Below are 12660 nucleotides of genomic sequence, written 5' to 3'. Positions count from 1 at the left end.
TGTCGTCGGGAAGTTGTGTTCACGGATGCATCCTCCACGGGCTGGGGTGCAACATGGCGGGGTCAAGTGGCACAGGGGACATGGTCCCCGCGGCAGTGCCGGGAACACATCAACTTCCTGGAATTGCAGGCTGTGTTTCTCGCTCTCCGGAGCTTTCTTCCAGGCTTAGGGAGGAAGCATGTGCTGGTGAGGTCAGACAACACCTCTGTGGTTTTTCACATCAACCACCAGGGGGGGTCCAGGTCCAGGAAACTATTTTACTTGACTCGGCGGCTCCTGGTCTGGGCAGCCCCATGCTTGACCAGCCTCAGGGCAGCCTACATCCCCGGGCCACAGACCGTGTCGGCCGATTTTCTATCCCGTCAGAAGCCGTTTCCAGGCAAATGGAAACTTCACCGGGAGGTGGTGGAGTGCATCTGGACAGCTTTCGGCAGGGCGGAGGTGGACCTATTTGCCTCGAGGGACGTATTTCACTGTCCCCTTTGGTTCTCCTTGGACGACAGCGGTCCTCTGGGCCACGATGCGCTGGCACACGACTGGCCCCGGACCCTCCTTTATGCCTTTCCACCATTCAGCCTACTTTTTCAGACTCTCCTGAGGGTTCGTCAGGGGGGCACAGGATTCTGCTGGTGGCCCCCTTCTGGGCAGCGAGGACTTGGTTTCCTCTACTGTACGAGCTCAGCTCCAGCTCGCCAATGCGTCTCCCCTCCAGGAGGGATCTTCTTTCCCAGATGGGGGGGGGTCAGATTTTGCACCCCAAACCGGACTGGCTCAAGCTCTGGATTTGGCCCCTGCAAGGCCGGGGCCCACTTTTTCAAGATACACTGGGTCAGTAGGGCATACAATGGCTAATGTATGGGCGCCATCCACGCGAGCCGTCTATGCTAACAAGTGGGCAGCCTTTGTGACCTGGTGCCGTGATAAAGGGCAGGACCCGGTGCAGTGTTCAGTCTCTGACGTACTGACCTTCCTGCAGGCATTACTGGACCGGGGACGGTCTCCATCTACCTTAAAAGTGTATGTGGCTGCCATTTCCTGTTGGCATGTCGGGCTGAATGGTTGTTGGGTGGGTCGAGACAAGGATGTTGTACCGTTTTTGAGAGGTGCTCGGCATTTCCACCCATCCAACCACCCTGTGGCACCAGCATGGGACCTTTCTTTGGTGCTTGAGGCTCTTCGGTCCCTCCCATTTGAGTCCCTGGCATCTACGGACCTCAAATGGCTCTCACTGAAGACAGCGTTCCTTTTGGCGATGGTTTCCGTAAAGCGTGTGGGAATTGCAGGCTCTCTCGATAGCCGAGCCCTGCTGCCGGTGGAATCCTGATGGCTTAGGTGTTACGCTGTGGCCGGATGTGGCATTTATGCCTAAAGTGTCATTGGCAGCAGGCAGTACCCAGCCGCTCCATCTTGTCTGGTTTGACACCGGATGCTCCTCCTAACCACTGTGCCCTGTTCGTGCCCTTGAGGAATATATAAATGCTACGGCATCCTTCCGAAGGACGAAGAGCCTTTTTATTTGTTACACTGGCCCACGGAAAGGTCAGGCACTTTCTAAGCAGCGACTTGCACACTGGGTTGTGGATTTGATCTCCAAGGTTGCCTTGCAGGACCGGGCACTGCCGGCGGGAGTGAAGTGCCACACTACAAGGGGCATGTCGACCTCGTTTGCTGCCATGACAGGGGTGCCGTTGGATGTTATATGCCATGCGGCCTCCTGGATATCACCCAGTACCTTTACTCGGTTTTACAGGGTGAATGTGGCTACGCCCCATCCCCTTCAAGGAATTCTGGAGTAGCATACCTCGAGATCATATTAGGGTGAGTGACGTAATGGTTGTCCCTTGAATATTGCCAATTCCTCGTGACCTTGTTGGCATACGTCATCCAGTGCTTGAAGCACCGCCTCTGGCGGTCAGGGATGAAATAGAATGAAATGTACTACTGTAAATACGGTTCTATGAATCCCGGATGACCACCAGAGTGCTTGGTCCCTCGGAATCCTTGCTTCTCGCGAGAAAGTTGAGGGATTGAACGCCGGGTGCCATGTGACTATATAGAGTCACGTGGGTCCCCGGCAGGTCACAGGTGACTTTGTTGTCATTAGTGCTCGATCTGCGCATGCGCAAGAATGATCATTCAGTGCTTGAAACACCACCTCTAGCAGTCATCCAGGATTCATAGAACCGTAGTTACAGTAGTAACTTTTGTTTCCTCCAGTGTTTCTGACTATCTCTTGTTTATGTATTGTGAATTGATTTCTATCACCACTTCTGCTGCAGCTGCCACGTAAACATTTGCTACAGTTGTCGGAGTTGCAAGTTCCAGCGCCTTTGCTGCTTTCATTCAACAAAACACAAGCTTCTTTCTTCTGTGATGCTGTAAACTGGGAACATTTTCACCTGTGAAGCAAAAAACTTCTCTTTCTAGACCCAGACGGGGAAATGATAATCTGTAGCACTTACCTTCTCTGGGAAGCTGTGAGTCCAATTGAAGATGCTGCTGTGAGTCCACTCTTCATCATGGTTTTGTTTTTGGATCCCAGTCGTTTCCTCTCTGCAGGGCTCATCAAGAGCTCCTCTTCCTCTGTTGCACTGCAATAATTTCAAATAAGAGTCATAACTGCTTCTATTTTTTATCATCATCATTATTTAACAATTTGAGACAAGGCTGGTACTTTTTAGCCACTGAGATCCTTTCAACTTGAGCCAGTTTCTCCTCCAGTGTGTCCACTTATCAAAAGCTCCAGCTGCAACAGCTCAGTTCTTTCTAGATCTATTTATCAGTCAGAGACCAGATGTGATCGCTGGGTTTTTTTTCACAACTTCTCTTGGTTTGGTGTCTGTAATTGGGCAGACAGGGTTCCCACACTATGAAGTCTTTATTAACTCTGATCACTGAGCCATCAGGAATATTACCACTGATATTCATAAAGCATCCAATCATCTCTTCATAAAGTGTGACTGCTGGCAGGCATGCTGAGCAGATGTGGAGAGAGCTCGGCATCCTTCTGCTCCAAAGCTCCTCTGCACTAACAGAGGGATCACTGCCTCGCTCTCTTCATGGTAGTCTGGTCAGATTTAAAGCCACTTTTCTTACATCACTTCTCACTTACCCACATATATTCAGCACACCAAGATTCCTCCATCTCTGACATGGCTCACGTTTCTTCCTGCCGTATAGAGCTCGCTGTAGTTTCTCCCACTCTCGTTCTTCAGGCGTCTTAGGTTGGGCTTGTTCTATTTCATAAACCACGTGTGCAAGATGAATACTCCTACGAGGTTTCTGTTCTACAAAATACTGATGGTGACAGAAAAAGACAGAGATTAGAAATAGAGACCAAAGATTCCCTTTTGTCAAATATAATAAATCTTGATGGAACAAATCTGTAAAATACGTCTGTAAAACTCTGCAAATGTTACTTATTAAACCCAAATGGTCAGTTTGATTCCTGCTACTTGTGAAGATGTGTTCTGAATATTGTCCCAACCAACATCAGAGTTTAGTTACGTTTCATTGTAGGACGAAAAGGATATTAATGTCTAACAAAGTGTTGTCATGTCAGTCCAAGAAGAGTGAAATGAAAACAACAGAGCAATTATTAGAGGCAAACGAGAAACCCTGAACTCCCATAAAATCCCTTATGAACAATCTGCAGGCCTGCATCAGGACTGGGTCTTTACTGAGGAACTGGAACAAAAGAACAAGTTCCCAAAGCTTTCCAAAGCACAAATCCCTCTTTAATCATTAAATGACAAACGTATCCCATTCCTCAGAATCCAGCTAAAAGCTTCCAGCTCAGTCTGAACTGAGCTGCTGTTCTTCCGGTCTGATTCTGGTTCTGGTTCTGGAGGATTTGAAGTTCTAACAGCAAACTTTACAGCCTGTAGAAAAATGCCAATGTCCCTGTCTGAATGGAGAGCAGGTCACAGTTTAATCACAGACACCTGCTTCTGCAGGAACAGCTCAGACTGTGATTGGCTGTTAGGAGCTGCACATTGTTAAGGGCAGGGAAAGGAATGAACATGTACGTCTGCAGGTTGGGTTCACCATTAGCTGGAGCCAAGCACGGCCCATCGTCTCTCATTAAACACAAAGTGACTCGCTACTGGAAACATACAAGCCAATTCCCCCAACCACAGACTAACAGGCAGACTTTATTAGGCTAACCAAGATTCTGTAATTCGCTTATATGTGAAATGGACAAGAGCCATGTGTTTGCTGAAGGGAACACTCCCTAGAATAAAATCAAACTCTGTTCCAGATGCTTTTGAAACGCTGTAAGTGAGAGTGATGTTGGAGAGTTCTGAGCAAAACCCATTTTATTTGTAGGTGACCTAACATCCCCTCTGGGATCCTCTGGGATCCTCTGGGATCCTCTGGGATCCTCTGGTCCAGCACTGCTGGTTAAACTTCAACAACAAACAGACATATTTGGCGATCCGCTGCTGGTGTCTCTGCCTGCTGCTTTGTGGGTTTGAGCTTCTGCTTTGCCATCAGGCGAGGGAACTGCAATGATGCAACTTTGTTTCATCAATAAGACCCTGAAGAGAGCCTGTCCATAAGAATGACTGTAATTCCTAAATATCTCCCAGATATGGCGCTTGTTGTCCCATTTCACTAGAATTATCAGCAAACAACTGCCTTAATATATCCTGCAGAGATAAAAATCTAAACTAACAGGACAGTGAGCTGTATGGATCAAAGCAATGAAGGAATCTAAGGGGAACAGATCCAGACAATGATTTGTTCCACCACAGACTCCTTCACAGTTAGTTTTACTGCAGCTCTCCATCATTTTTATTTTCTTCAGTCTTTAGGCATCACCCTCCACACAGAACTCATAAAACATTAAAGCCTAAATGTCTTTTTTAATCATGGCTCACTCTGGCACTACTCATTGGTTTGCTGAAGCCTCGACTAACCCCACAACTACCTACGATGACACCTCCAGGTCTAACAGCTGAAGGAAATGAACTGAGGACCAACAGGTGACTATAGGCATGCGTCTCAGCCTTGAGGAACGCCTCAGTTCTTTATCCTCTCCTTTCTACTCAAACAGTCAGACCTTCATCTGGTCTGCTAGTCTGCTCTTTGACTCATTTTCAACGCAATACTTGAGCAAATAAAAAACAACATTCAGTCTTAGAAACCTGCCTCTGAAGTTCTCATTTATAGTAGTCTAAATGTTCTGTTATGTGTAGATCCAACACTGCGTCATTCCCTCTGCTGAGATGCCTTTCTAGATGATTCTTAGGTAAGTGTGAAGGTTTTAACCAACAACTGTCTGCAAAAACGGAATGGGTTCAAGGACTGAAAAGAAAAAAGAAAAGATCCACAAACAGAATCTCTGAAAGATCTTCTTAATCTCCTTGTAATGCTTCAGATCCCCAACATCACTGTACATTCTCACTGATGCATGACAGCAGTATTAATCAAACCAAACAAAGATTTGTTGCTTGAGACAGATTATTCATTTTTTTCCTAATATGCATCACAGTTTTTAGAAATCAAATTAAATATATGTTATGATAATCTCCATTTATTGAGAATTATATCATTAATAAAAGGATTTTTCTAAAAATGTGCTTTGGAAACTTTTCCTTCAGTTTAAAACCAGAGCTGATCCTCAGAAATCAGGTGGAGAGCATGAAAGAAAACTTCAAGCATCCGATGATCCTGTGATGATGGCATATTTTCCATCACAGTGTGAGCAAGAGAGCCCAAGATCAAATTTCTAAATGATTAATAGAGTGTTTTAAGAACAGATGGAGTCCATTATTGAGGTCATCTGTTATGTTGTCAAATTACTTCAGTAGGAAATAGTACTACTGAATAAAACACACATATTTCAGTGTCTGGAAATGAGGAAAATGTGCCTCTACAATATGTGTGTATATTGGCCTAAACAAGCCTCTACTGTTTTGACTGAACTTGGAAGAAAGCAGATCAGAAATGTTTCAACCCAATGACAACCACACAGTAGCACAGTGACTGATTCCTCACTCCTCACTCTGTTCAGTCACAGCAGCAGCAGGGTTCAGATCAAAGCTTCTTCAAGGACAAATAGGAATTATTTATCCCCAAACAGGTTTGAGAAAAGACATGTTGGTGTGTAAGCTTAGAAGCATCTTTTCAACTGTACCTGTTTTTTCACGTTCTCTTCAAAATGTGGAGATACCCTCTTTAGAAGAGTCGCTATGTCTTCATAATAATCACTTTGTCTCTCATAGAGACTCTCGTCTTCTTCTTTGTCCAGCCCCTGTGGTAAAAACATTCAACAAAATGTGATCATTAATTATAATAAAGCAGTAATGCAAACCAAACAGTCTCTACCTATCAGCACGTCAAACACTCATTTCTTATTCCTTGTTTATTTAATGCATAAAAACTAAAAATTCCAGCATTTCTTTTTCTGCAAATGCATGAGCAAACAGCCAGTTCTAAAATTCAAATTGTGTTTCCAGTTCATTAAAAATCAGATAATGGATGATATGAGACAGAAAAAGGGATAATGTGGTTATCCTTCCAGTTTCTGAGAGATTCAAAACTCTTCTCTAGATTAAGGAACGTGCAACACATTATGTTTCATGATCAATTTTAATTACATTTCATGATTTAAATGAAAAACTGCACATTAATACACTGATTAACCTGACCTGAAAAACAATTTCACCTACAGTCAACAGCACTGTTTTACTGCCTGATGCTGCTGCTCCTTCTACTCTTACCGCATTAAGAAAGACTCCAGAAGAGCTGCAGGTGATGTACAGCGCCTCAGCGTCACATGGCTCAATAACAACGTAACAAATCTCACCGAGCAGCTGTCTCCAAGGTGGAGCGCGACAGCCGTTTGGAAATTCATAGTCTGAAAGAAAAGAGAAACACACTAAACGTGAGCATACAGGGCCATTTAAAACCTGCAGGAATGTTCCAGACTTCCTATGGAGGAACTGAGGAGGATGGGAAGTCAAAGGAAGCCAAGGATGGAAACAGAAGCTTGGGCAGCTGATGGTGATAGAATAGAAGCTCTGAGGAGAGCAGCTCTGGATCATGAATCACACTTTCATTTCCAATGTAAATCATCCACTAAGAACCTTGGTCCCACAGTTACACTGCCTCACTTCAACCTCACTTGGAGAGTATTTGAATCAATGCTGCTGAAGAGCAGAAGGACATGGTAACTTGTGCTGCTGCAGGCTTTGTTTTCAGTTAGACAACGAGCATCTGCAGACCAGAATCTGTCAGATAGGATGACCTCCATGTTGGCTCCAGCTGCACAATATTAATATTTTTGTTATGGAAAAGCCACCATTCCTGTTAACAGTGAAATGTGAAGAAGATTTCAACCTGATGTGTATCTCAGTGACTTCAGCAGCCTCTTCCCCCCTTCAGTGCAGTACTGTCTCAAGAACTCCACTTCCTCCTCCACTGCGGTGGGTAAAAGCTTGACTTGTCTGGAGTCAAAATGTAGAAAGATAAACACAGATCAAAGATCTTATCTGATTCAGTCATGGTACCATCTTTTATCATGCTGCCTGTTTCTGTCAGACAGGTCATAGCAGATCAGTCTGAATGAGGACAGTAGTCATGGTCTGATGGAATGTGAAGATGTGTCTAAGTAGAGAGCTACTCACTTTGTTATTTCTCCAACAAACTTGTTGAGGATCTTTTCATCAGTGTTTCTGAGCAGGATGAACAGCTTGACTCTGACATCTATCTCCAGAGTTGAGATGTCTTCCTCTGATGTGTTGGCGAGACTCTGACCAACAATCTTAACCATGAGGTCTCTATTTTCTGCACACAGAACAGATCACATTTACAGAGTCAAACACAAACAATGATAGTTATTATTTTACATAATTTCATCCCCAGAGCCAAGGAAATCAGTTCCACTTTCTTTTCTCAGACAAATACTGTCCATATTACCATCTCTGTCTATGGTGCTAAAGTAAAAAGCCATCAATGAAAAAGTGCCAAAGGCAACATAATTGGATGCTTTCAGAGTGCCAGCAGGAACACAGACAAATGAGATCAGGTGGTGATGGAGGAACGCTGGACAGCTTAGGATGGAAACAGTTACCTTCTAGACACACTTGGACCTCATGACGCTTCCTGTCATCTGCCAGATGCAGCAGTTTAGAGAGCTGGCTGAAGGTACGAACAGAAATAGAAGGTGGAAAAAACTGCAACAGTGGCTTCCCCTCACTGTCTTTTTCAAGGGACTTTACACCTATGGCACTGCATGGGAAATAAAAAAAAGAGAAAAAAAATGAGTCGCCTACAATTTTGGAGAAAACAGGCAAAATTTCACCCAGCAGATGGAAATGCTTTTCATCTACGCAATATTGAAATGAGTAAAAAATGAAAACTCGACTTGTTTAGGCTGAATTTAACTGGACACATGCTACAAAAGTCCACCAAGATGTTTCTCATAATCTATTACTAAAAGACATGAAATAACCAAATGGTGTTAACAGTGTGTCAGAGCCTGGGAGGAATGTGTAATCCTGATGGACTGTTTCTCAACTGTTAACCGGGCAGGTTATTGTGTCAATCACACAATAAAAGTAGACCAGAAGATCTGATGATATTAAATGGAACATTCTTTGTTTCACTGAAGATGAAAAATAAATGAATTGCAATAAAAGTAAGCTATTCAGCTGGATACAGTCTGAATTGCTGCAGCAGAGCCCAGGAAAACGAACTTTCTGAGATTGTGTTGACCTAAGAGACTGATAACAGCCTGCCTCAGTGAGACAAATGATAGTGAGAGAAGCAGCCAGTTCATCATTAGACCAACCTGATGATATAGTCGTCTTTGAAATCATATTTCACTAAAGAGGTGTTCCACTGAAGCGGCTCATCAAACACATGCTCTGCCTCCTGCGGGTGCCTGGAAACAAATTTCTCCGCATAGTTCAGGATTTGCGTCACTAAAAACTCGTTCAGTGGAGTGGACTCCAGTTTGTTGGAGCTGGTCCACTGGGCCGCCCTGGTCAGTATGAGCCCCATAGCGCCTCCTGAAGTTCAGAAATAGAACAAAAACTCTCAAGTGTCGCTTCAGCTCAGTATCGGTGTAAATAACAGACTCCTAACGAAAGAACTTCAAGCAGCTGAAAAGCTGTTTTCTGAGTATTTTAACCATAAAGTACTGCAGTACATTAATATAAATATGAGCCATTTCTGGTTTTGCGAGTCTTTTATAATGTTACATATGTCTTCAGCGACTGAGCATTGTGCGTTTGTAAAACAGAGCAGATAAAATGAAAGCTTGTCAGTTGCAGTTAGGACGGTTAGAGAGTAGCTAGTAGCATGGACACTCTCTAAGCTAGCTCACCCTTTCAACACATAAAGCAGCTGGTGCTCAACTATCGTCGAACAACAAACTCAGATACTCATCTGGAGGCAGTTTGAACATAGTAAAATGCTAAAATCTACTTATATTCCCTGACAGAAGTGTTTACGTTACTTAAAATGTAACATTACCGTACTTTGGTAACAAGTTGGTTCTGTGGAATCTTCAGCAGGTGACAATAATCAAGGGTTACCACGGCAACCAAGCGGCACGTTCCAGCGTCCCTTCTTTGTTGCTATGATACAGTCAAGAACAACAGAAGACGAGCTGGGCTAAACTCCCTCTTCTGGTTAATTTTAACACGAAGAAATTAGGAATAATGAAAGCAGATTTGAGCAGAGATGGGTAGAGTGCCGAAGATTTATTCTCAAATAAGAGTAAAAAGGTAAAAAGAAAAATATTTATATTATATAATATATAATATTGTAAAAAATATATAAATAATTAAAATAAATTATCATCATTATTATTATTATTATTATTATATATTTGGTAAAAGGCGACTGGAGTAACCGACTGAAATGCTATCAGACAGACAACATCGTTAGTTGTGTGCAAATTCTGGTAAGGAACAAATTCAAGAGGGAAAAAATACAAATAACATATTTCAAAATAAATTCAGGCAGAGGAATCACCTTTAAAAATCCATTTTGTTTTTAATATGAAGTAGGTAATGTGTTAGAAGGAGTACTTCCAGTGACAGTATATGGTGTTTACTATATATTAACTTCACCAACAAATGGGACATCAGGCTCAGCAGATAAAACAATGGCATTAGAACAGTAGGTCTGTCTATTATTTTTTGGTTAAAACATATTAGTTCTTCATTTAGTAAAGCAACTTACAGTGGGTCAAGTGTCCAGAAATTATATTCAATTAAGAGTAGTGATATTTCATAATAGCATTCCCAAGTAAAAATAAAAAGTGTGATGTAGTAAAACAAATACTAAAAGATTTTTTCAAGAAGTTAAACAAAACATAACTTGTTACAAACCACATTTATAACTCAAAAAGTTTCAAACAGAAGCTAATGAAACGTTAGCTGTTCTGACCTGTTTTACAGTGCCAATGTTAATATTGTCTCAAATCCTCTGATTTAATGAAGTCAATCATGCCATTGGGATGTTTTTGGGGGGTTTTTGAAAAGCAAAACTGCCCTAAAACATGTAGGCAGACAGCTTCTTGATGTGAGCCTGAAATGCAATGCAATGACAGCACATGTGAAAAAATAAAATAAGCAAATAAGATCATCCACCTCAGCTCATATTTGAGAGCCTGTTTCCTCTCTTGCTCCTGGTTTGGCTCTGTCCTGCAAACAAACACTGAGGACTGAAAATATTCTGTTTGTGTTCACTCTCTCTGTTTAGACCCAAAGGTTCACTCAGTTCAGAGTTATTCACCACAACCTGGAAGGTCCTGCTTTAAGATGAACGTTCAAGTTCTTCTGCAGGTCTTTCATCTCAGTGTTCTCTGATTTTCCACAACGTTCTNCACACAAAAAAGACAATAATGGCTTTCGCCTAAAAAAAAAAAAAGGAAATAAAAGGTGAAAAATGAAAGGTTGATTTGATTATGCTTAATTTAACTTGACACACAGGAATGTAGCTGCCTTGCCTCTTGCTCCAAAACACTGGAAGGAATGTTTAATCTGGTTGTTGCATTTCTCCACTACACACCTTGGAGGTTCAGCTTCAATCACACAATAAAAGCAGACCAGAACATCTGATTATATAAAAATGGAACCTTCTCTGTTTCACTGAAGATGGAAAATAAATTAATTGCAACAAAACTAAGCTATTCAGCTGGATAGAGTCTGAATTGCTACAGCAGAGCCCAGGAAAACGAACTTTCTGAGATTGTGTTGACACTAAGAGACTGAGTGATGACAGCCTGCCTCAGTGAGACAGATAATAGTGAGAGCAGCAGCCAGTTCATCATTAGACTAACCTGATGTCTTCTTTGAAATCAGATTTCGCTAAAGTGGTGTTCCACTGAAGCGCCTCCTCAAACACGTTCTGCCTCCTGCGGGTGTTTGGAACCTAAATTCCCCAACAAGTCCAGGATTTCCTTATACCCGGTAAGTTGCGTGGACTCCAAATTGCCTGTGCTCGTACCGGTGTTCTGGAGCTGGTCCACTTGGCCGCCCTGGTCAGTATCAACCCAATAGCGCCTCCTGAAGTTCAAAAGTAGAACAAATTGGAGGAAAAACTTAACTGTCGCTTCAGTTCAGTGTGGTTCCTGAAGAAAGAACTTCAAGCTGAGGAAATTGACATAAATAGTTGTCTCTTGGTTTTACCAGTCTTGTATAGCAAATAAAATAACACGAGCTGCAATTACGAGCGGAGCAGCTAGTAGCCATATTCTCGCTAAGCTCACAGTTTTGACACAGAAAGCAGCTGAAGCTCAACTATCGTTGAACAAACTCAGGTATTCAGCTGAAGGCAGTTTGAACACATCGAAGTGGTAGAAACTAGTTATTGTCCATTGTAAAAGTGTTTTAATATCATTAAAATATAACATTACCGTAATTTAACAAGGTGGTTCGGTAGAATCGTCAGCAGGTGACAATAATTAATGGTTACCAGGGAAACCAAGCTGGTCAGGGAAACCTGTAAGCAGTTATGATACTGCTATGCTGTATCTTACTGCGTTAATTACGTCTTCTCAAAATTTAAAATTCGTTTCAAAATTAATTTCAGTTCCATTCAAAAATACTTTATTGATCTCAAAAACAAATAAAATAAGGAAAAAATACATCCAGGTGTGAACAGAGGTGGCTATAGTAGTCAAGAATTATTCTCAAGAGTAAAAAGCGACTTGAATACTGGTTTATTGTTTTGATATTATTTTAGTGTATTAAAAATAATTAGACAGACAAAAATAGAAGGTTATGTCCAAATTCTGTATTTTTAACAAATAATTACAGTATTTTTAAAGACATACTTTCAGAATGTATGTATTTTAGAACAGGGTTAAGTACTTCCAGTGACAGTATATAGTGTTTCAGTAATTTGGTGAAAAATATATTTTGCAAACCATTTTTTTTTTCACCTACTGGTTGTAGTTCTTGTTTTTGTCAGTATGTGGTGCTGTTTTTACAAAAAGGTCTAAAACGACCAGAAATTGAAAAAACCTCTTGTTCACGTATTCTGGCATTCTTAACTTCGGAGCCCCCTAGGGGACGTGGGTTTTTTTTCTTCTTTTGCATTACCTCGCAAAACCTTTGCGTTCCCTCACAATATGTTTCCTGCAATATTTGCTGGTCTATTTTGTATACAGTCACAAATGTCAATTTAAATTTTCAA

General features: G+C 42.0%; 1 protein-coding gene across 12 annotated transcripts in view; it reads right to left on the bottom strand.

The window, feature by feature from the left end:
• odad2 (outer dynein arm docking complex subunit 2) overlaps positions 1-11937 on the bottom strand; it is a 73075-nt gene extending 61138 nt beyond the window's left edge. For 8 of the 12 annotated variants that reach the window (XR_001424561.1, XR_001424554.1, XR_001424555.1 and 5 more), the window contains exons 1-9: positions 9487-9584; positions 8801-9020; positions 8081-8238; positions 7635-7794; positions 7348-7454; positions 6729-6865; positions 6143-6259; positions 3113-3297; positions 2463-2591 (exon numbers count right to left, since the gene is read on the bottom strand). Coding sequence is in view for 2 of the 12 variants with exons in the window: in XM_015029080.1 (XP_014884566.1) it covers positions 2463-2591; positions 3113-3297; positions 6143-6259; positions 6729-6865; positions 7348-7454; positions 7635-7794; positions 8081-8238; positions 8801-9012 (1205 nt within the window). In the remaining 10 variants the exon portion in view is untranslated. The other 4 variants (XR_001424558.1, XM_015029079.1, XR_001424563.1 and 1 more) reach the window with 4 other exon arrangements.
• Between the last annotated feature and the right edge of the window lie 723 nt (positions 11938-12660).

The sequence above is a fragment of the Poecilia latipinna genome, unplaced genomic scaffold (genome assembly GCF_001443285.1).
Source record: "Poecilia latipinna isolate Pla-1442-1.1 unplaced genomic scaffold, P_latipinna-1.0 Scaffold143, whole genome shotgun sequence".
Lineage (NCBI taxonomy): Eukaryota > Metazoa > Chordata > Actinopteri > Cyprinodontiformes > Poeciliidae > Poecilia > Poecilia latipinna.
This window is presented reverse-complemented; position numbering and strand designations above follow the sequence as displayed.